The sequence below is a fragment of the Lagopus leucura genome, unplaced genomic scaffold, assembly GCF_019238085.1.
Source record: "Lagopus leucura isolate 7727_CA_CO unplaced genomic scaffold, USGS_WTPT01 Super-Scaffold_739, whole genome shotgun sequence".
In the NCBI taxonomy this organism is placed as follows: domain Eukaryota; kingdom Metazoa; phylum Chordata; class Aves; order Galliformes; family Phasianidae; genus Lagopus; species Lagopus leucura.
Window position 1 is genome coordinate 18,113,895 of NW_024962255.1, and position 24,052 is coordinate 18,137,946.

The 24,052-nt window shown below is 42.1% G+C and overlaps 1 protein-coding gene across 12 annotated transcripts in view; it reads left to right on the forward strand.

The window, feature by feature from the left end:
• The window catches only part of CUNH10orf71 (chromosome unknown C10orf71 homolog), a 28,350-nt gene extending 12,227 nt beyond the window's left edge, over positions 1–16,123 (forward strand). For 3 of the 12 annotated variants that reach the window (XM_042862843.1, XM_042862842.1, XM_042862839.1), the window contains 4 exons: positions 1,098–1,237; positions 2,471–2,540; positions 7,986–8,151; positions 9,742–16,123. In XM_042862843.1, the coding sequence (XP_042718777.1) occupies positions 9,918–14,489 (4,572 nt within the window). In that variant the 5' untranslated portion in view covers positions 1,098–1,237; positions 2,471–2,540; positions 7,986–8,151; positions 9,742–9,917 and the 3' untranslated portion in view covers positions 14,490–16,123. Of the gene's footprint in view, positions 1–1,097; positions 1,238–2,470; positions 2,541–7,542; positions 7,833–7,985; positions 8,152–9,741 lie in introns of all 12 variants that reach the window. The other 9 variants (XM_042862850.1, XM_042862849.1, XM_042862844.1 and 6 more) reach the window with 7 other exon arrangements.
• The last annotated feature ends 7,929 nt before the right edge of the window (positions 16,124–24,052 follow it).

Genomic DNA, 24,052 nt, shown 5'->3' on the forward strand with positions numbered 1-24,052 from the left:
TCTGCAAGTGATTGTTAGCTGTAGGCTTAGCTGTGCTGGCTTGCAAGAAGCTGGGGTATGGGAGTGTGTACTGTGATCGGAGAGACTGCCATGGAGACCCTGTTTCCAGGCAGCTCATAGGGAAACTGAGGCAGTACTGAAGCCATCAGAATACAGCCCTTCCCTGATCACCCTCTTCCTGACCAAATGAGCCTCTTTAGTCAGGGATAGAAAGCAGATACTTAATTACAGTCCTGGGTTTCTTTATTATTCATCTCCTGTGCTTGCAAATAATGATATACATGAAGGCATTAGCCAGTAATGATTTATCTAAATCATCCAGTAACAGTCAGACCAACCTTCCTGTGAGCTAAGCAGGTCAAACGTCGATGCATCTTTTTTTTCAGTCTCTCACATCGCTGCACTGCAACAGTTTCAGGGTTATTTTCCTTGTTGCTTAGAAAATATGTCTGAAGCTGTTTTGGTGGCAGAGCCAGGTACCTGAAGGCCACCCAACTCATATCTTCCAATTATAAAAGATAGATGAAAATTCTGTGAAATTCTGAGGAAAATCTCTAAAAGGGATACATGTGGCTAACATTTAGATACAGCTTTACACACAGTCATCAAACAGCAGTACCCGGCAGTTTACAGCCAGTACAGACCCTCTGTCTCAGGTATGCCTCCACCAGGCTACAGCTGAATCAGACGTAAGTTGTCACACCTTCATGTCAGTTTGGCTTGACTGTCAGGTTCAGTGCTAACTGTTGTACAGTTCTGCACACTTCTGATGCTTCTGCTCCGTTGAGGTGTATTTCAGGGTGGTTACAGTGTCACTGAAGTTGCTGAGTGATGCTACTGAAGGAGCTCCTCTGGGTTATCCTCTCTCAAGCCAGTCATTGACCTCCCTCTTGGGAACAAGGGTGGATTCTGCTTAAAACTTGATCTTTTCTTGTTCTTTCTCTCTTATTTTTACATAACCATTACAGGATAATCTCAAGAAATGCCTTAGCATATGCATTAACTGTAAAAGAATGAAGAAGGGCCTTAGGGACACACTATTAAATCATGGCAATGAATCAATGCCTGAATAAGAAAAAGGAATCTTCACTTCCCAGGAAATAAAAGAACCCATTTCACATTGAAGAGGGAATTGTAAAGGACTTTCATCTTGTTCATGAGGAGACCATTAGATGGCTTTTTCCCCTCAAAAGGAAGAAAATATTGCAGCCTCCAGAGGTACCAACTGGAAGCACAGGTGGGTGGCCCTCTCAAAGTCCTCCAATGGGTGGGAAGCTGTCAGACTGACTCCCAGGTAGCAGGCATGAGTTTGTATTATGTCCTTCAGCTGGAATGGCTCTGCTATCATTGCAGATGATTGAGGTGCAGTTTGTCATTGCAGAAAAGATGTTAAGCAAATGGATGGCTCTGTGCTTGAGTCATATGTTATGGCATGTACAGAAGTGTTATTTTCTGCCTCCACATCACTTGCTCAAGAACTGAGCTCTTTTGACTGCACTTGAGTCCTTTAGCAAGGTATAAGTAAGAAATCTCTCTTTCTGCAGCCTGAGCCAGAAAACCTTGAAAACCAAGGCCTTCACCTTTTCTTCCCTGCTCAGATGTATGCCCCTATCCCCTGGTCTGAACTGTTCTTGGGGTCTGATTTTGTCTGCGGGGATGTTAGTAGGGCAGATCTCTGTTTCTCTAGATTGGTTCTGCATCATGCTGGATGTTGTTAACAGATCATACTAATGAACCTTGGCCCTGCCTTAATCTTCTGTAAAGACAAAAAATAGAGATTGGCTGGAACTGATGAATTCATTCTGGTGCAAATCTTCAGTGACGAAAATTAAACTGGGGCTTGATTTTAGTGTGCTTAGATAGTTTACAGGGTATGAAAATCATCATTTGTTACTCAGGTGTTTGAAGATGAATAAAAACTGGGTATGTGAATTCTTGTCCTCCAGTTATGGACAGTTTCCTCACTGATTGCACCCTGGCATTCAGAGAGGCAGCCTTAGCTGCTACTCAAGGGAGCCTGTCCGTGGATAGCAAGGCTCACAGTGCAACTGGCAAGCATTGTGCCTGTCACAGGTTGCCACATGCTGATATTCACCTCAATTCAGTGTTGTGTCTTCTCTGCTCTTCTGTTGTGTGTTTGTGTGTGTCTTCCATGATAGGTGTTTCTCAGGGATACTATTAGTTGCACTGGATTCTGGAGACAATGTGTTGCATGTTGGTTTGGGTTACCTCTCGAAACACAATCTGTGAACATCTATGTCTCACAAAGCCTTTGGGAAGTTCTGCATGTTTCCAAAATCAAGACTGATGTATCTGGAAGATTTCTTTAGTAACATATGATGGCTATTTCATGACGTTACATGTCATGTGGAATTCACTGGGTCACGTGGAAAAAACTGGGTCACTACTTAGAATATGAACTCTAGCACCTACATATGGCTTGATTTTTTATTTTTTTTTTTTAATTTAGTAGAAAATAAATAGATAATGCTAATCGCTGTCCAGAAGATACACCCAGAAGATAAAAAGGAAAGGAGCAGGTGAGACCATCTGTAAAATCTTGTTTTCTGCAAGCCTGTTATTTCCTGAGACTGTATCCTATGTGAGTGGGTGCAGGTCAGTCTCTCCTTGCCTAGAGGGTTCAGTGGTCTGAGTGTAAACTTGAAGGTGCAGATGGTATGGTAATGCTTTTACATGTAATATCATTACAATTTTCTCCTGACTAAAGTTGGGACTGTCCAGCACACTCCTTTACGAGGTAACAAGGTTCTCTCATCCACGTTTTCCCTCTTCCCTCATCTCTAGCTATTGCAGTACCGCAGTACTCTACTGCTTTGCTGTAGGGATATCTCCTTTCCTGCCCTCAGAAAGTAATAACTTTCATCCTCTAAGACTTGCTTGAGTCTAAATGAAAGGAGGTGAATAACTGTCTAATTAGCCAAAATCCTGTCAGTGCTCTATAAAAGGGCAGTACCAATACAGTGTCAGTCATCACTTTGAACTGACGAGGAGGGCTGGACTTTTCACAATCTCAAAAAGAGATACAGGTGTCAGGAACCTGAGGAGGACATGGGAGTTTTGCAGTATGACAGTCACCTGCAGATCTGCCTGATTTTCACTATATAATGTAATGCTGAACTGCATCACCATACTGAGTTGAAGGGTTTTATACCATAAAGCTTCTTCCTTGCTCTTGCAGCAGCTTGTGATAAACTACCATGCTCTAGGAAGGGCAGTAGAAAGACACTTTTTTTGCCTTAACAGCCAAAGGTTAGGCACCTCTTCTGGGATTCAGAATATAATGGTTAGGTTCTTTGCCCTGCTACAGTTGTTTTGTTTGATCTTGAGCAAGTTAATCAGCTGAAGTTGAGTATTCGCTACTGAAGTGTAAATGAGACAGAATTCCTTCTTGTACAATGAGAGTTTCTATGGATAACTATGAGGTATACACACACCGTTTTACTGGGGAGCTGTATAAATATCCCGGAGTATAACGACTGGTGTAGTTGCAGACAGTGGCCTTTTCCAGTCAGACATTTAATACCAAGAGATTTATTGTTTGGGTTCAGTTGCTTAAATGTCACTTGTCTCTGTTGGAAGTCATGGAAGGAGCACCATGCTCTTGCCTAGTGATTCTTATAGAGTTGTACTGTTTGTCAAGTGCAGTACCTGCCCAAGTTATGTGCCTTGCACCTTTGCCTTTTTCCATTCTTTTGGTATGTTAGTGACTCTACAAAGACAAGGGACAGGGCTCAGGTAGTGGAAGAAGTGAGCAGGGGTTGCAAGAAGGCCTCAGTTCAAGTGCAACCCTGTCTGAGAGACATCTCTTCCTTCTAGCCTAGACAGGCATGTTGACAGGATGGGACATATAGAGGACACTGGCAACCTAGAGAGCAGCTGGAAATATCCGTTGGGTCTTTGCCATTGAACCAGAAGGAGAAAAATAGATTTGCCATAATTCTCCATAAGTATTGCAAGGAGTCTTTGTTCCTCCCATTTTTCTTCATGGCTCAGTGCTTAAAGGTTTGCATTCTGAACAGAAGAAATAAACATTCCAGCTGAGGCCTGGAAAAGGTTCTCTCTGGAGGCAGAACACAGAGCAGGGTATGTAACACATGGTCATCAGCTGTGTATATACCTTAATTGCATTCATGCTTCTACTAGGCTGCAACAATCTTCTTTGAGCTGCAGGTCTGATGAGCCCCCAGTTCCAGATAGCAGAAACACCATCTTCAGTAGAACTCACAGAGAGAAAATGGCTTCAGCTGTTTTTTCTTCAGAAAAAAAACCCTATTTTGATTAGTTTGATTAGTACAAAGAAAATAATGCTCATATTTATTTTAACAGTACTTCCTCTAAAAAAATAGTTGGAGTAGATTTTTATGATCATTTGGAATATTTACTTAGGGAAACTTCAAAACAAGACCACATTCCCTATCACAGCACCCTCAGGATATTGTTTGATGCAGGAAATAAAATGAGCATTTTTAATTCATGCAAAACTGCCCTCTCTGAGTTAAGAACAGTAATAATAGACAGTTTTAACTACTCAAATATATATTACGTGCTACTTCTCATGGCCTGTCATGTCGCGCAGTGGCAATTCAGTCTGGGATTGCACCACATCTACCACACCACTCTCAGATCTAGATACTCTGGTTATAATTGCAGAAAATATCAAAATTACCACAAATACGTTCTGGCTATAAAGGAGACAATTTGGTAGCATAGCAATTTACTATAAGTTCCAAATCCTATTCCTTCACGTACTGGTTTGAATGCCACATGGGGATGAGGTTTGGCTCTGGAGAGATGTTGGATTTCTTTTTACTATGACTACAGTTACTTCAATAGCCTTCTGGATAGTGCACCAGTGTCGGCTTAGGAAGTAGATGTATTTTGAGTCACCAATTCTGTTCTCAGTTATTCTACTGACGTCAGTAACATGACTCTAGATTTATATGAGTGTAACTGAGAACAGAAGTTGGCCCAAAGTCAAGAACAGTGTCTCCTCTTCTCTGGCCCAGGACAAGCTTTTTGAGACACAATTGCTAGGCCAAGTTCTCAAGGTGAATGGACCCCAGTCTCCAGTGGTTGATCTTTGCAATGATCAGATGCTGGAATAGCTAAAGTCACCTTGTTCTATTCTCTTACTTTCTTTCAATGTTTGAAGTCTGCACTGTAAACTGTGCAGACCCAGTTCTCCATCTTCTTTTGGTTGTTGCAGGGATTTGTACTTCAGCAATGTAGTATCTCTTCTACCAAGAAGGTGAACACAGTCTGTTCACATAGTCTGTTCACGCATAGTCACACATAGTCTGTTCATACCACAGAGTATAAATGAAAGTGATCTTGCTGGATGAGAGAAAGGAGGACTTGTGCTAAGAGCTTTTACCTTTTAACTGTCTTAATCCAGAAATTGCCTTTCCTGATCGACTGGGGAAATGTGGCTGAAGTGACACTGTCTGTCTTGGCAAGCAGCTTCTCTCCTTTCTGAGGGTGCTGTGATCCTTCCCCCAGAGCTTATGCCCTGAGTAATGGTCAGAAGAAGCAGTGCTCGTGGAGATGCCCAGGCAGCAGGACAATTCAGAGGGGAGCACTTAGCTCTAATACAGCCCAGGATGACCAACAACACATGCACTCTTGGCAGCTCTACTACCCAGTAGTGATTGATCTCTGGGTTTGGGGCTTCCTTGTGGATGGATGCATATACAAAGAGCACTACGTAAAGAAAACAGCTCACAAAGATTAAGAAAAGTAGTAAACCTTCCCTTCCCATGCTCAGGGGGAAGCAGTGCTGATGACTTCAGGCTGCTGTGTAACTTGCAAGGGTGCTGCCAAAATGCCACTGAGATGGAAAAACATTTCAGCCAAATAGCAGCCCATGGGGGTGTGGAAGAACAAACCATGCCTTCATGTATTGCAGCAGCAGTGATGTCACTCTATACAGCCAAGTTTGCTGGTTCACCCAGCTCCTGCCTAGTGAAAACAGTTGACATTCAGTCTGTGCCAGGCCAGGAATAGTCTCTGTAACTTAACCTCCTCATCACAACTTGCTAGACACTTAAAAGAGCCACTGAAAAAGTTCTTTTTCTTTTTAAAAGGGAAGGAGGGTTAAATTCTGATTAAGCTCCTTGAAATCTGTACATTTGTGCAAAGTTTTTCAGTAGCTTACATCAGATGATACCCAGTGCCTGGTACCTGACATGTTCCTCAGCCTTTCCCAAGGAGTTTCGTATGTTTAGCTTTGCTTTTCACTATGCGGAAATTGAATAGATTAAATTCATGTATCTGAAATTCTAGAACTGAGTAAATACTGAGCTAAGCATAAACACTGCATCTTACTTGCAGACTGCTATGTTTGTCCAAAAAAAGTAGAGAAATATGATTTTATCAGATAACCAGACTGTGAATAGTTTCTTTCCTCAGCAGTTCAGAAGCTGCCATCATACCTATGTAAATGATAGCCAGACCAGTACAGTGCTGTTGTTTCAATCCCGTCCTTGCAGTGACCTGTATCTTGAACGTTTGAAGAGGATACATTTCCCACTTTAAACACTACACTGCCCAAGTACTAACAGTATGGCCTGCTGAGACAAGGATCTTCACAAAGGGTTTCAGAGACAGAGACTAGCCTACTTCAATCAGCAGCATTGAGTAGTTTTTATAACAGTGACTCCATCTAGGAAAATAATTGCTGGGATTGCTTCATGATCCCTGTGTTTATTGTTATCCTACTCACTTTTCAGCAAATGTTCTCAGTTTACAAGGGACAAGATGTCTCTTCAGACCTCTGCCCATGAGATCTGAAAGCCAAGCTTCTTCCTAGTTCAGACATCACCACCAATAAATAGTGATAAGCATTGTGCCACTGGAATTTAGTCAACAGCTCTGTTGATGAGTGAGCCAGAACATAATCATATGCTCCCACAGCTGTGTTGGCTTTGCACAGTTAAGAGTACCACAGAAGCCGTAAAATCATAATTTAACCTCAGAGCAAAGAGATAACTCATCACATATCTCTGTGGTGAGGATGTTCTTCTACATCTGGCTGCAACCAAACGTGTCATTTTTCTCTTTCTTTGCTTTTACATATACATTTTTTAGCCAAAAAACTTTAAAAAGACCATAAAAATTTCTGTTGGGTACAGGGTTGTCCTTAAGATAACAGTGTTCTCAGATAAGGTGTAGGTGACCATCCCAGTGAGCAAGTTCTTGCTCCTTTCTCCAGGCTTTTTTTGGCTGCTGCAGGTTTACGCAGAAGTTTCCTCAGAGGGGGCTCTTATTTCAGGAAAATCTACTGTACCTACTCCTATATCCTACTTGCCTTACCTTAGTGCCAGGCAGTTTTCCCTGTGGGAAATAAATATTGACATGCAAGGGTTAGATCCAGGGCTCTGCACAGCTAAAAGGAAGCAGCCGTCTGTGTCCAGCATAACTGAGCTTTCCTTTAGCATCCTTTGACTTGCATGTGGAAGCACAAAGATTCCTTTTTTACTGCCCCTCACTACACCATCTGTCTATGTTTCCTCTCCTTTACAGCAGAGGCAGAAAAAAGGATGGGCTTTCAGGTCTCAGCATCTTTACTTCCTAGTCTAGCAGATGGACCTCTGTCTATCGCCATTGGCAGCAGATAGTCAGATGCATCTGGAGTGGAAATACACATTTTGCTCTGCAGCCCTTCTGAAAAGGTGGCACAACTGGAAGGCAGAAAGCAGCAAGGAAGAGGCCATATGGCACAACCCTCTGCTGAGGCTACCAGTGTTGGAGGTTGTGCCAGTTATTTGCTAGGAACCTGATTCCTACAAGCTACCAAACCTTCAAGTTATCAGGTTATTATCATTGTGGCTCTTTTGGTAAGAAATCCTCTAAGTCACTCCTGAAATGGTTGTAAAATGTGAATGAACAAATGAATGAATGAGTATAGCGTGTGAGAAGATCTTTATCCCATGCAAACAAACATCTTCAATGTTTTCAAATTACAGAATTCACGTAAGATCAAAAATGCTGGAGATTGGAAACATCCCAATAAACTACTTCTGCCGAAGCTACCTCATTGGATTATTTTTACCTCCTCACTAAAGATGCTCGGAGATGAAACCAAATACAAGCATGAGAGGAAGTTCCAGAGATGAGAAGCAAAATTGGCAGGTATGCACCTGTATTTCCAAAAATTACATGGAGTGATAGAAACAAAAATCAGTTTTGAAAATCTTTGTACAGCGTAAAAGGAAAAAGCTAATTTTATTTCTGGTGCTAATCTAATTTAGCTCTTCTAAGTCATTGGGATTTTATGACTGGGAAGACAAGAATCAAGATTCACTATGATAATTTCAGTTTATAAATGCGTTGGCTGAATTTTTTAAGTAGAGAAGGAAGGTAAGGAGCGTTTTCATTTGAAGAACTGTGTCTGAGTAACTCAGCTGAGAAATCGCAGTTCCTCTGGTTTTTCACATTTGCTAGTACTGAGGCCTCATAGGGAAAGATGTGCCATTTCCAGGAGTCTTACAGATCTGAGCCAAAGTGGAGACGTGGATCTGGACAATTGGAGGAGCTGAATTCTGTATTTCATTGCTCGGTTCTACAGTGGATCCAAACTCTAGGTGAGGATGGACTCCACCTGTATAGAATGGATAGACGGATGCTAATTTGGATGAAAACTTCAGTGTTTCAGCTCATTACAAGTTAATTATGAAATTCCCCTGGGAAATGGAAATACAGATCAGACTTCCTTTAGGGAGTGGGTTTTATCTAGCTCCTAAATATGCTTCTAAACTTAATGTCACTGTAGTTAGCCAATAGCCTGCTCAAGCTGTTCAGTCTGAGAATACTTATCTGAATTGCTAAGAAAGTAAACCATGAAGGGTTTTAGAGTATACATTTCAAGCATAGCTGAAGGGTCTACTGCTTATATTCATTCCACCCAAGGATTCCCCCAGTCTGTCTCCACATTGATGTAAAGATAGACCTTGATGTGGACCCTGCTTTCACACTGCAGTCAAAGATTAAAGGAAGACTGATATTTTATAATTGTGTTGAATGGGTTATCGTTCACTGCCATCAGTTCTGGAAGTGAAACCAAATGTTCCCTGCACTCCCTTACTGGGACTTACAGAGTCCCCTAGACGCTCCTGCCTTCTGCTGGCTAAACTGATATTAGCAGCCTCTTCGGTTTCAATACATCAACCCAACCATATCTGAATATGGGTGGCTAAAGCATATTCCCTCAGCAGTATTTTCTTGGAACATGTAATGCACAACAAACTACTTTTTATATTATTTTTTTAATGCTTTACTTACAGTGCCATTCTTTTTTCTCATGCTCAGGCTGGTAATTGTCAAAGCAAACTTGTCTGGTACAAAAAGGCTCACTTCTGTAGACATAGTGTGCACTGACATTCTTTTTCTGAATTTACTTACTCATCCTGGCCAAAAAAAGCCAACCTCCACAGCACTTGGAAGTGTTGGAAGTAAGCAAAGGAAAGTGAAATTTGGCTCTTATCTCTTTAAGAACTCAAGTAAGGAATTGTAATGGCCTTTTTCAGTAACTAATCTATCTACTGCAAACTACCCAAATTGACTGAAATAATAATTGTTTTTCATACTGTCTAACGTGTTCCTAGCTTTTTTTTTTTAAATACATATAGCAACAAATTAGTCAGTGGCCAATCTATCTAGAAAATAGTCTTTTTCTAATAATATTACTATATAAAAATGATAATTCATAATCTGTCTTTGCAGAGAAGAAAGATTCCTTCACCTGTTCCATAAGATGAATCAGTATGCTGCAGCACTGACTGGAGGAATTGTTTTATATTTATAAATTGCAAACAACTGGAACTCCGCAACACAGTCACCTGCCCATTTGACACCTGGTGTTAATCCTTTGGATAGTTCATTCATGACTCCCATGAACAATGCAGGGAAATAAAAAACATACAGAAGGACAGAGCGACTCCTCAAGTATTGGGAGTCTCCTGGATGACACAGACCGTGAGGTGAGCAGCCTCACAGATCGGGCTTTCAAAAGTCTGTGCGTGGCAGAACTTGAAGACTCTTACAATGAACCAGATCTTGCCATTTCACCTGACTTCACTCACCAGTTCTCTGCTAAATTTCATCCAGGGGCATTAAACCATGCCATCAAATTAACAGCAAGCTGTAACAAGCTAGCAGCAAGAAACAATGAACATGCAATGTGGGCTTCAACATTCCAGCAGTTACCAAAGTGTGCTCCAGAAGAGAAAAAGAGTGCCAAGAATAACACCCTTGGTACAGAAAGGAAAAAGCTGAATTTGCCAGTCCCTGGTCCAAGGAACAATAAACATGTTTCAAAAGTGTCTTCACTGATTAAGACATTTGATAAGACTGCAAATCAAGGGTCAGGAGATTCTCTGATAGCCAGCAAGCAGCCCATTAAAAATAGCTTTCAAAGATGTAAATTAAATCATGGAAATGACATGGCGTGCTGGGATAACAAAGCCATTTTAAACATCCACAAGGAACTGTCTGGATTTTCTGAGGATAGTCAAGATAGCCACCATGTCAGTGGCAAACACGAGCCACAGAAAAGACCTAATAAAATAGATATGAGTTATTGTGGTTCTGATGGTTGTTATCCTGTACTGATTGAGATGTCAAAAGTAGCCAAGTCAAATTTTTCTCGTTCATCTAAAAATGCTTTCAAAAACAAAAATTTGAAAGTTAATGAGCCAGCAAAAAAAGGCAATTTTCTTCACAGTGAGAATAGTGCTTTTGAATCATGGAATGTCCATCATAAAAAATTGTCTGAAAAAGAGGAATTTGTTGATCCAATAACAAAAAAGGAAAGTCTTACATACCTTGAAGAAGTGACAGTTATTGAAGGATCTCATGCAAGTGAACTTAAATTGCCACCCGTCAAGGCCACTGTTACTAAGAAGGAGAAGAAAGATTTTCAGAGGGAGCCAACTCCACCAGAAACTGCTTTTAGTATCCCCCTCCCAGCTGTATTTGTACCTCATGGTCCCCTCCCTTCTGGAACTGATTTTCCTGCTGCTCTTCCTCCTGTACCCCCACCTAGGATCCACGTGCACCAGGATCCTCCTCAGCCACCTTCAGTCCCTCAGCCAGTTCCACTCCCAGCTCCCCCACATCCCCCAACACCGCCCACCCGTGAAGCTCCTCCTATACCACCCCTGCCGCTTCCAGATCAACTTTCCCCTCCTGACACGTCCCAGACCTCCATCTCACCCCAGTCCATGTCTCACAGGATGGCTTCCCCCTCATCTCTGTCCCAGGCACCTGTTCCACCTCCACGAGGGCTCCCAGCCACCTTAACCGAAGAGAACACCACCAGTCCACCCTGGAGGAGGCTGAGGGCTACAAAAGGGGCATCAGAGAGAAGACGAACTTCAGAGGAGTTCTCAGCCAGCAGTGAAACATGTTTATTGTCTGAAAAAGCATCTGGAGCCAAACCTGATCAGGATATGACTCCTCTGATTAAACAGGCAAACTCTCCTGGATCAGTCAGTCCCATTTTTAACATCACTAAACTCTTAACACCCATTATACCACCAAAACAGGAGATGGACCCCATGGAAAGTGAGATGATCCCTCTCACACCTCCTCCCACTGAGAGCATGTCAGAGAGAGACGATGAAGGGAGTGTGTTTAGTGATTACAGGTCTCGGGACAGTTACAAATCAAAAGCGTCAAGTCTATTGTTCAACTTGAAAGATGTACGTAAACGTGTTAAGACTATTTACACCCCTTCTCCTCTATTAAGAGTCTTGGAAAATAGAAATAGGGCTAGGGAAAGTATACAGGAGAATTTGCAAGAAAAAAATAGCATGAAGATGGCAGAGAGAGATGAATTGAGTGATATAACTTCGGTGTTGTCTGAGAGTGTTCATGAAAAGGACAATAAAACTGATTTAGCTGGACACTTCACAGACAATTACCTGACTTTGAGTTCACCCCAGACAACAGCAGACTTTTTATTTCACCAGACTGGAGACAATTTGCAGCAAGATCATTCAACACATGAAGATCTGATTAAAAATACAAGGGGTAATGAGGACCACCCCTTGTTAGGGCATCAGTGTGAAGAGCCCAATTTAAGAAAAAGTTCGCCTTATCCAGCAATGAAACTATACAGTAGAGACAATACAGATAGAACACTTGGGCAGCCCTTGCAAAATCCCAGTTTCCAAGCTGAGGAAAAGGAAAGACAGGCTGGTAAACCAAATGAAAATGATGCTTTCAAAACACTTCCAAGCCAACTCTCACCAGCAGAGGGTGTACCTTACAGTGACATCCAAACCAACATGGCAGTCACTGGCCATGAAGCACAAGGCAAAAGAAGCCCTAGTTCTTCTGAACAATCTTTCATCTCCACAGTAGAGCAACCATTTCAGGAGGAGCCACTTTCACCAGAACCCCTGGTGGAGAAGGAAAGTCTTCAAGAAAGCCAGAGGACTAAAGCTGAAATGAGTGTAGAAAGTAAGAAAAGCCACGAGGAAAGAAGAAATGCAGCTGGGGAAGACAAACTGCAGTATTATGCTTGTGTCAGCTCTGGCACTGGTGCAGCAGAGAGGAAGGAGGGTACTGAGAATGAACAGAGGAGCATGATGAAAGAAAAGCTAATACAAGAGAAAAAGGAAGAAGCCAATGGCATGGATTCTGCTTCTGACAGCATAAAAGACGCATCCACTCCAAGATCTGAGGAGCCACAAACTCAACCATCTTCAAGTTCAGCCAAACCCTGTCTGTTTATGATCAAAAATAATACATTCAGGTCACCTCAGGTAATAAGAGCTGTCAAGATGCCTCTGTTTAGATCCTTTTCTCTAGATGATACAGTGAGCAGCAGTTATAAAGAAATGGAAGGTAGATTTGCACTCCCAGCTGCACACAGCAAGCAATCCCAGGATGCGCTGCATGCCCCGGAGCAAGGCTGGTTGGCACCGATGCACAGAAGGCAGCAGGATGTGAGGGAAGGAGCAACTGACAGAGGGAGAGATGCCAGTGAGTCTGGATCTACTTCAGCAACACTGGACCCCAATCTTCTGCAAGATTCAGAGAGCTTTTTGTTAGGGAAGCTGATGGAAGAAGATAAAGAGACCTGTGCTTTGTTAAATGAAATTGGGAAAATGAATGAGGGAAGTATCTGCAGAGATAAAGAGAAGCCCCAGATTAGGAAGGCAAGACACAGCTTAACACAACCAAATTTAGGTCCAGAAAATGACCAAGCACAAAACAGCCCCAGCTATCCAACAGAAAGAAAGGTAAATTACTTTAAGAACCATCATTTATTTAATCGCAGAGGTGGCTCTTGTGCAAAAAAAATAATAACTACAGAGACAATTTCCCCTGTGACAGAATCCATACCAGAGGACCATACATATCTTTCTGTATCCCACGAAGCTTTAGAGGACATGCTAGACATGGAAGATACACAAGTTTTGTTAGACAGCAGTAAATGCTCTGCTGTTACAAGCCCCAGATCAGGAAGCACAATGCACTCTCTTGTCAGTTTACCATCAGAGAAACCAACAATTTCTAGCCTTGGAGAGACAGAAGGTGCTATAAACCCTGCCTTACTGAACATGGCATTGAAGAGTCAAGCTGATACATCTGCAGAAGAAATAATCAATTCAACACAGAGGCATCTTCTACTTGATCCTGCAGGGGAAGCTGATAGACTGGAACTAGGGGAGAGAGGAGCGGGCAAGCCTCCTGCTGTGCCACCAAAAACAGAAAAGGCTCTGCGGCGGGCCAAAAAGCTGGCAAGCAGGAGGAAGAAAATAGAAGAGCAGCAGAAAAAGCATCAGACAGAGCATACAGACATTGCAGCAAGAAAAGTTACTCGTTCTGGACACACACTAGCATCTCCCTCACCACTGGGGTATTCTATCCATCCTGCTCCTCACTCAACTTTTACTTCTCCAGAAACTAGTGTAAGAAGACTTAGTGGTGCGTCTGCAGTAAGCCCTTCTCCTTCTTTGACCCAGCGTAAACTTCTCCAAGACCCCGATTCTGGCCAATACTATGTAGTTGATTTACCAGCTGAAGTTAATTTAAAGACTTTTTATGACCCAGAAACTGGCAAGTATATTCAAGTCTCAGTCCCTTCCTCAGAAGAAAATGTATACCAACCCTCATCTTCAGAAAACAGGAATTCTCCTTATGCCTCCTATCCTAGAGCACTGCCTTTACCAGCTTCATCTGTAGCAGTGCTGAGATCACCCTCTCAGCTCTCGGAATCTACCTGGTTAATGTCAACCATACAAAGAGAACCAGCAGAACTACCAAAAGATGGTCAACAGGACTACAGATACTCTGGAGATGTGGATAACCAGCCCTGTATTGAACCAGCCTCTCACTCCTGCAGCCAAGATACTGAAGAAACTCACATTTGCTTAGGAAAGGACATAAGCTCAACCCCAAATACAGTCCCAGTGTCTCTCACTAATTTAGATAATTTTTCTGCTGAAGGAGTATCTTGAAAAATGAAGTAACAAAACATGCCAGCTGGTGTTAAGATCCATTTGGACAGTCACATGCACACACGAGCACACACAGATTTTATGTTAGTACAACACTATGTCTGAATCTCATTGTGGTTTGGGCGGGAAGGAAAATGAAGGATGATCATGCTGAAAGATGAGAGGAGATGGTCTGTCTGAAGAAGTGTAAAATTGAGTGAGCCCCAAATCACCAGTGAGATAAAGGGGCAATGTCAGCTAAACAAATAAACACAACAGTATGAAGCCACTGCTTGTTGCTACTGCTGCTTTGCCATTAGGATGACCTGGAATTGCCAAAGCAAGTGTTCTTTTGCCCAAATGTGTTGCATGATATATGACAGAAAGTAAAGCCTATGAGACCATCCTGTCCATCCTAAGAACTAAGAGAGATGCCCCATCTCTTGAACTTTCCTCACTCAGTGCCTTTGAACTGTACTGGCAGGTAGAAAGCTACAAACATGCCACAAACCTGAGATTCATTTTTTGCTCACATTGATTAACCAGATGTTATAAACTAGAAGATTGTATACTGGATGCACAGTACAACAGCCATACCAAAGAAAAATTTAAACAACCAGAATACTGTTGCAGCTGCTCTTGACTTCTTCTATACTTTTGTAGTGTCCACTAACATGCTGCTGTATTCTTTATATTTGTTGATAATTTCCAAATACGCTCCTCTAGCATCAGGGGTTATTTAAAATGCATCTTTAAACTTCTACTTCTGTCAATAGTTGGCCCAAAATATATTGGTAAGGAGCAAGGTTGAATAAAATCCCATAACAGTATTTAACTTCTTGCTAGGATGAAAAGATCTCTGCTTGATGTAATTGAAATGCTTTTCATTTTGGTTTGGTGTTAGGCTCCCACTGAAATACAGTGCTAACTTTTAAAATCTGAAAAATGTTGTTCTTAATTTTGTTTTCATGCATTCTGTGATTTAAAAACAAAACAACAACAACAACAACAAAAACCCAACATCCAAAGTATTAATTTCTGAAAAAGGATTATCGCTATTCTTTGAAAGCTCTATATCAAACTATGACTCATCCTTGCTTAAGATATTTTTTATCATCACGGATAATAAGAGAACCTTGGTGAAAAGATGGAAAAAAACTGAATGTAATGTGTCTGCTTATAAATATATATTTGGAGTAACGGTTTCCCCTTTTTTTCCTGTCTCATTTCATAGCTTTCCTTTATCAAAATTGCAGTACAGGAGTATTTTAATGTCTTCAGACATTAAAATTTTTCAATGAATTTTGACTTGGAACTCAGAAAACCTATTCTCCCCTAGAACAGAGCTCATCTTGGAAGAATTTAACTATTTGGAAATCAAGAGCGTTTCAGAAACAGGAATCACTTATCAAGTTGTTAAATTAAGATAAATGTCTCCTATTATGAATATTTTTCCTTTATTTTGGTCACAAATAAGTCACCAAACTGACATAGTGCCATTTACACCGTACTTCTCTGGTATCTGCTTTCATTGTATACAACATAATGCCTATCCAGTGTAGGACAGGATGTCATCTACATATAAAAGTATCAATAAATAGATTTATTAAAGTTTTCCAAGGAACCTGTGTGATTGGAAAGCCCAGAAGAATGTACAAGCCATTTTTTTGTTGCTTGATCTCACAAATGTAAATAACCTTAAGAGCCAGAAGTCAAGAGGTGAGCAGACTCTCAAAAAACAGAATAACAGCATGTTTTCCCAGGGGAGTCTTGGATAAAAAGTATCTGTACACGTTAAAAAAAAAAAAAAAAAAAAAAAAAGGTAATTTGATTAGCAAAACATAGAACTGCATTAAAACAAACAAACAAACCTTTAGCTTGATTAACTTTTGTTTGTTTTGTAGATGTGCACATTTTTCCTTTTGTGCTCTTTTTTTTTTTTTTTTTTTTTTTTTTTTTTTTTTTTTTTTGTCAGATTCTTCTCTCACTATGGAAAATTGTATCCTCCAGTATACAACTGCTAGGTATGAGAGGAAAGCAGAGTGAATTTTTCAAATTCTGCGACAGCAAAGTGAAGCCTGGATGTCTGAAGAGGAGTCAGTACTAATCTGAATACCAAACACCTTTAGCCAATGCTTTCTGTTAACTAATAGGATCTACAGTCACAGTAAACTGAATCTTGGGTGTATGTAACGCTTTAATGCTATAATGCGATGGAAAGAACAGCAATAACAGCAGTCTGACAATATCCTAGGCTTCAGCAAATGACAAGCCCAAAAGCAGCAGCCATGGACACAGAAACAGAGAAGAAAATTTGCTTACCTTTGGAAGGCCTCAGGGTTGACAGGGATCTCCAGTCCCTGATGAGGAGATAACCTCACCTCCACTGCCAACCCTTAAAGGAGATGTGGGAAGGGGTGGATCCTGGCTCCACTCCTTCTGGTCCCGTGGGTTGGCCCTGCCTTCCCACCAGGTGCTCAATCACTGTTTCAGGCAGTGATTTAGCATTTCCTCTAGAATGTGTCACAGAGAATTTTGGCCAAGAGAATTTGTAGCTAAATGAAACAAACCCAGAGCCGGAGGTCTTTGAAAATAAATCTGAAAATGATTCTTATCATGTATTCAGACTTGTCCCCAGAGTGCATTGACACATGGAGTGAATGCTGTTACACAAGTGTTGCTTCAGGTGCAGACAGATTATTTATATATATGCATATAAAAAAAAAATATTCTACAGTTAAATATACATGCATTTTATGCACCTATAGAACTGCTATTTGCATGTCAGTATAAGACAGCAATAATGTCTATGATGGTGAACACAAAATGGTTGTGTGTTAAAAGGTGGCAAAACAGTAACTTTTCAAATAACAAATCTTCCCCCCCCCCCCCTTGCACTCTTCTGTTTTGTTTGGTTTCTTTTTCCATTGCTGTAGTGGAAAATCTAGGTCTTCTGGACAAGATGACAGCTGTTAATTGACCTCTTTTGGAGAGGAAGCTATGGGAAATGTGCAATAATCACTAAAATGTTTATTAAATAAGCAGTGTTTTGTGATGCTAATGACCATGACGTTAAAGTAGAGTGAAGGGATGTGTAGGCAAACAGAGCTGAATTCAGCCTTGCAGCAGCCTATGGCTCTGTGTGTAGAGAAGTACAGCAGGCTGAGAGGGGCTGGGGCCATTGCTTTCACTGTTCTCTTCTCTTGCAGTTTCTGTTTCCCGTGTTGTATTCCTGGCTGCTCCCAGGCTTGGTTGCAGTGATGGATCTTCCTTGCCAAGTGTGACAGGGACAAACACGGGCCCAGAAAGTAGCATAGGTGCTCCTCACCTAGACCCTGTCACTGGAGCCTCCTCACTTTGAGCCTTTCTCCTTCTGGGGCAGCCCCAATGCTTTTTGTTCTCACTGTCACACTACAGATGGGGTCTGCCAATCCGTTGCCATGATTCAGTTCCAGGAACTCATCTTTCCTCATGCAAAATGCTGCATTTGTTTCAGAGTGCAGCTGAGTTGGAACATCCCCTCCCTGGGTGTTCAGGGCCTTCTTAACCATCTCTCCAGGAACATATGTGTCACCAGCACACTCTGTATTTGCAAATAAGTAATTATTAATTAACAAATAAAATAAAAGGGACTTGTTTTGCAATACTGGGATGACTTCTAACCAGCTTTTTCATTACAATTATGTCTCAATTTAGCTTTATCTCCAGTTATGCCCACAAAACTATTGACACCCATGAAAAATGTGTGGAGTACACAACAATAGGTCTGGGAGCTATTTTGTGCAAGATTTCCTCTTGCTTTCTACCTCTCCGGCAGAGGGGAGGGTAAGCCAAGTGGGTGCACTACATGCCAGCATCACAGCCATCTTTCCCTCCACCCCACCATGAGGGCTGCAGTCTAGGCAGTGGCCCTGTAGGTGAGACGCCAGCCCCTGGTCCAGCAGTTTCTTCTCAGTTTCTCTCTTTGTCTGTTACATTACAGAATGTTGCTGAAATTTCTAAATGAGGTTTCAGCTCTCTTTTTGTACCAACAGGCAATTTCATTCAGATTCTCCCTGCTTTGAACCCTGACTAGCCAAGCAGTCCTGGCTGACCATGAAAATGTTACTGTGGCTTGGTTAGGACAGAGCTCAAGCAGAAAAATTTACTAGACGTGATTTACCAGAAACACTTTCAATAGAATTGCATCTCTGTATTTGGGGGAAATACTCTGTTTTCTTCCTGTAAAAATTAAGACCTCTATGTTTGATTCTCTGTCTCACTCAAAAGCAGCATCAGGAGCTGGTGATATTGTATGGGATAGGTTACGTGGGCTCTAGTGAATACACTTAAGTGTGCAATTTGGAAGAACTCATTTACATCAGTCATTTTTATTAAGGAAACTGTGCTTCAGAGCCTTATACAAGATAGAGCATGGAACACTTGAGTAAATTGAATATTAATGTGATTTTTGTGTGTGCAAAGGCCCATTATAACAATAGATTTCAACAATTAAATTATTTCTTCTTTAGGATCATTATTTCAGTCTTACAATGATCTTATGTTTACCACTGTCCCCTGATATTAAAGATAATAGTGTAATTATGGGGTTGAAGTGAAAAGGGAATGGCTGAAAATGACCTGTGGTCTTCCCTTACTTCTTTTCAGTATTCTCAAAATCTTTATGATGTTGATTTTTTACATTAGGTAGTCAGGTCTTCAGTACTCTATGGGCAATTAGAGGCTTGTTTCTAATATTTTACTGAACATACTTACAAAGCAGCATTTCAGTAGTGCAGAAGAGAAATCATTTATGTCCCAATTGCTTAAAGCTCTGCATTTTTATTAAAGCAGATTGAACTCAAGACTTTGGGGAAACAGCTTTCCATGCTAAAAATTAAACATCTTCCCATGTCAAAGTCCAGTAGCAAAGATGAATAAATCAACATCTGAGGTACTTCAGAAGGAGGTAGTTAAGATCCTGTGAGAAGTAGGGATAGTCTTTGAAATGTTTCTGGCAATGGAAAGAAGTTGAACTCCAGCAAAAAGTCATAGATGTTTAAACCTAGGGAATGCTTTGAAAAGCCAGGGCTTGTCAAAGTCAGCCTTCCCCTGCACATCTTGTCCAACCTTTTTCCAGAGTTCTTAGTGCATGCCTGCTCCCACCCTTTCAGTGTCAGACCCTCATCTTGTTCTCAACTGCCCCTCCAGTTTCTTAAATCTGTTACAGGAGTGGCAACATTCAAAACAAAACAACCGAAAATGGGCACCATGGTTTTTCACTATAGTAGGAACAGCCTTTAGTCACCAACAATATGGATCATTTCAGGTAAGCTCAGGTGACTTTAACCAGGATTTTCTTTACATTGACAGACCACAGATGGCAAAGAAAGATTGAAATAAACAGGGATTCTTCCTTTTATTACAAGTGCTGATAAGATGCAGAAGATGCAAGGCAGATCTGGCCCAAGAGAAACCCTTTCTTTGATCATACTGAGATTTCTTTGACCATGCTGAGAAAGTCCATTGGGATAATCAGTTTCTGCTGCCTGGATCAGGTCTCCTGGGACTGCATCCTTTCTCAAGGAAAGTGAAGGAAATATTTCAGAATTATTAATTGCCAAAATTGGCTATGTTTTTTTTTTTTCCCAACCCCCCCCCCCCCCCAGAGTCAGAAAGAAAATGCAATGCAAGATGTTATTTGTTATAGTACATCAATACATGGATGTAGGACTATATAACAGTGTTTCTGGTGTTTCATGTCTACATGTCCGTTTAACTTGTTATAAATATAGTATTTTATGTTATAATGAAATGTCTGGACATGACCTAAACAGAGCCCCTGAAGCTCCCATTGCTTCTCCCACCTTCTGGTCTGCATGTCCTATTTCTTGCACTGTCTGTCCCATAGGAGCTCTACTCTCCCCTGGGCTTCCTATGTGTTCCAGACACATTCTTCTACCCAAGGAAAATATTTGCCTTTTTCCATATTCTTGTCCTAGAGGGAGAGGTGTACCTACGATGGCCTCATTCCTCCTTCTGTCCTGCCAGAGGAGTGAGCAGCTGTGCTTTCTGATCATGAAATCCCTGCATTGTCAGCCTGAGACAATATACACTTCTGCTGGCAAAGAGGTCAGCCATAGCACTGCTCCAACCAGCAGTAAACTCCTCCCTTTAGCAACCAGCTGAGCCTTCACATACACTAAGCAAGGTCAAATACCAGCTGGAGTTCTGGAAACCAAAGCGTACTGACACATACTGGCTCCAATAGTTTCCTAAGAGCCACATACCACCCTGCTTAACTACAGTTACCTTGGTACCTGCCCTGCAGGCAGCGGAACCTAGGTCTCCTGCTCATGTTTGGGTTTTTCAGCTGTCTTCTTGTGAGCTGAGACATTTCCTGAAAGAAACTGAGTAGTTCTCATTTGATGCTGACATGCTTACATACTGCTGCCACCGCGGAGCTCCCTCTGGTGCCGGGCTGCCCGCATCTCTGCGTACAGCTGCTGTGAGACAAACTCTGTGCAGGAGGTCTTGTTATCAGTGCTGGAGGCTGCTCCTGCTGCTAACCAAACGCATTTTCAAATGGTAGAGGAACCCGGTTGTGGTTTTATATACTTCTGGGCATTCACGACATGCTTAATGGTGTGCAACATCAGTATCCCTGGAGGATAGTAAGTGATGTTATCTGATCATACTCAGCAGGACGCTAATCATGTGGTTTAGACCTGTCAATTTTTAAGCTTCTCATCTGAAAAGCCCAAACAACAGCCCGGTCTTTGAAAAGCTTCCGGCCACACAGTAGCACTGTTATGTGTTCACACACTGTGCTTGCAGCACATCTAGCAGCAGGGCTTTGTCAGCAAAACTCAGCTTTGTGCCATGGCAGTAAGCCTATCCTCTAAATAAATCTCACCCAAGTGGTAAAATAAAGGTATCATATGTGTGTCTGCATCCATACTATGGCTACTGCTGTACCACATTGGGAAGGGCCAAGTAGACCTGATAGGAGGAAGCCTATGATGTTCAGAGGCCACAGGCAGATCTATAAGAATATTGGTGTGTGATTTTTTTCCTCAGTTAATCCTAAATTCAGCCCAAATCAAAGTAAACTCACTCTTAGTTCCTCCCCCCCCCCCATTGATGGGCATGCAAGGAGCTGAGCTGGGAAAGAGTTGGTTACAGACAGAGTGGAAGGAGGAAGGAGGCACAGAAGAACAGAGTGGTTAACAGATGTCTTCATTAAAAAAAATCCAAACATCTGGCAGATGCAACTATCCTCTGTAACAGGTTTCTCATGAGCTTTGTTAAACCATGGCCCAAGTGTACCCACCCTGACGTGCAAAACCTATTTCGGCTGAGTATGACAAGTTTGAGAAACAGACTGTGAAATGAAGGCCAAGTCACATGCCTGTGCAGGGGGAAATAGGAGCAAGGCATCTTCAGGACCTTGGCTTCTCTCTCCTGGTTCATTAATGAGATTCTAAAATCTAATTAATAATGACGACTCCTGCTTGCATGTTCCTTTCTGGCTTTCAAAGTTTCTGGCTGTAATGTTACAATGTGATGGAAAGCACAGCAATAATAGCAGGGTAGCAAAGTCTTTAGCTGCAGCAAATGAGGACAAGCCCAAAAGCAACAGTGTTAGATGCAGAAATGAAGGGGGGGGGGGGGGGAAAGCTGCTTACCTCTAGCAGGTCTTAGGTTAGCAGGGATTTCCAGCAAGATACCTTTGCCTCCACTGCCAGCCCTTGAATGAGGTCTGGGAAGAGGTGGATCCTTGGCTCCACCCCACATGGTCACTCAGGTGCATTGCATGTACCTTGGCTCCCTGGGTTGGCCCTACCTTCCCACACTGGGTGCTCAATCACTGCTTCAAGCCATGACTCAGCATTTCTGCTACACTGGCAAATGACACCCTGCAGAACAGAAAAAAACTGGTGTCACTGAAGGTATTTTAATGTGAAGCTGATTCATAGCATTAGTACAAATGCATGGCTCTTAACTCACCAGATTATTTTTCAGAAGCCTTGATTTGATCTGAGCTGAATAGAAATTGGAAGTTTTCCAGAGTTTCCCATAAACAAAAGGCTTCCCAGCCTCAGCAGCTCTTTAGACACTCCACATTCGTGCAGAGCAGCAGACCTGAGGCATTTTAATAAAATGTAAAGAATCTGACCACCGTTATCTAGAATAAATAAATAAATAGATAAATAAATAAATTCCACACTGATCTCACTCATTTCTGTAGGGCAAACAATATCTCCTGTATCTTCAGATGTGCTGCTCCTCTCTCCTGGTGACAACAGAATGCAGTGAGGGCAGTATAGCATGGAGCAGCAAGTGGCTTGTGAGTCCTCGCTGAAGTTGTGTCACTCCCAATGGAGTCTGGCACAGTATTAAAGCCTGGACATAGGCTACGAGCTCTGACCCACAGAGCAAAGTGGGGATAAACACTGTGTGCAGTCCTAGACTGCTCAGGGTACATGGAACTGGCGTGGAGCTGGCTTTCTCAAGTGCAGGTCCTGAGGCCTTTGGAGAGAAAGCCCATCAAAAAGGATAAAGCTGGGTTTGCTAACACCCCCACTCGTATGCATACACACCAAGGAATGCCTGGCTGCTTTGTTCTCACTGGCATTTTTCCAAACAAATCTGGATGACTCGTGGGTTGAGCCCTGCAGAAGACCTCAGGTATTTGGTTTCCTGAATGATATTTTGAAGCTTTCTTTTCTGACCCCCATTGAACTGTGACTGTGAAATCCTCCCTGGAGAACCCTGTCTCAGATCCAAGTAGATCTTGCTCTGATTGGGTGTGGTGTCTCAGAGGAGTGACAGGATCAACATCATCCTCCTGTAGATCTTCCTTCTCTGCCAGCAGCCAATTTCTCGCATACTGCTACAGGAAAAAAAAAAAATCTAATAAAAACAAACAACTCCCAGGGATGCTCCTGTGCCTCACTCTGCCAAGGACTGGTGATCACATCAACATCTTGGTTCTCAGGCATCTGCCAAAAACCAATGGCTTTAGCCGGCACGACAGAGCAGGGGTGAGCCAGCTGTGATATAACGGGCAGAGCTCTGGTTCCTGGGGAGTCTTCTCTGCAGAGATGGGCTTCTTCATTTAATGGGTCTTGGATCTTATTTAACACATCGGCTCATGTACCGTGTGGGTGTAAAGAAGCTGTGCGTATATAATAAAAAACCTCAGCCTATTCAATAGCTAAGGGAGGCCTAATAAATTTGCCACTACAGCAAGTGTTAGTCTCTAGGGCCAATACTGAATGCTGGAGTTTAATAAACAAAAATTTTGAAGCAGAAGAACTAAAAGGTAAACCAGTTCAGCTGACAAAGCAAAAGCAATGTAATTAGAAATGAATGATTTTCCTGGCCTTGACCAGTCCCCGGGAAGAGTATCTCAGGCTGGCTGTGTTGAGACTGCCTTCTGATGGCCCTCCTAAGTAAGGCTGCTCTCGGGACATACCTGGTGACCATACCATGGTCCCAGCCTGGGCCAAAGGGCACAGCCCAGAACATGCAGGCACTGATGTAACTGAATAGAATTTGGCAGCTAATGAGATATATTTGGCCAAACCCAGCTACAAGAA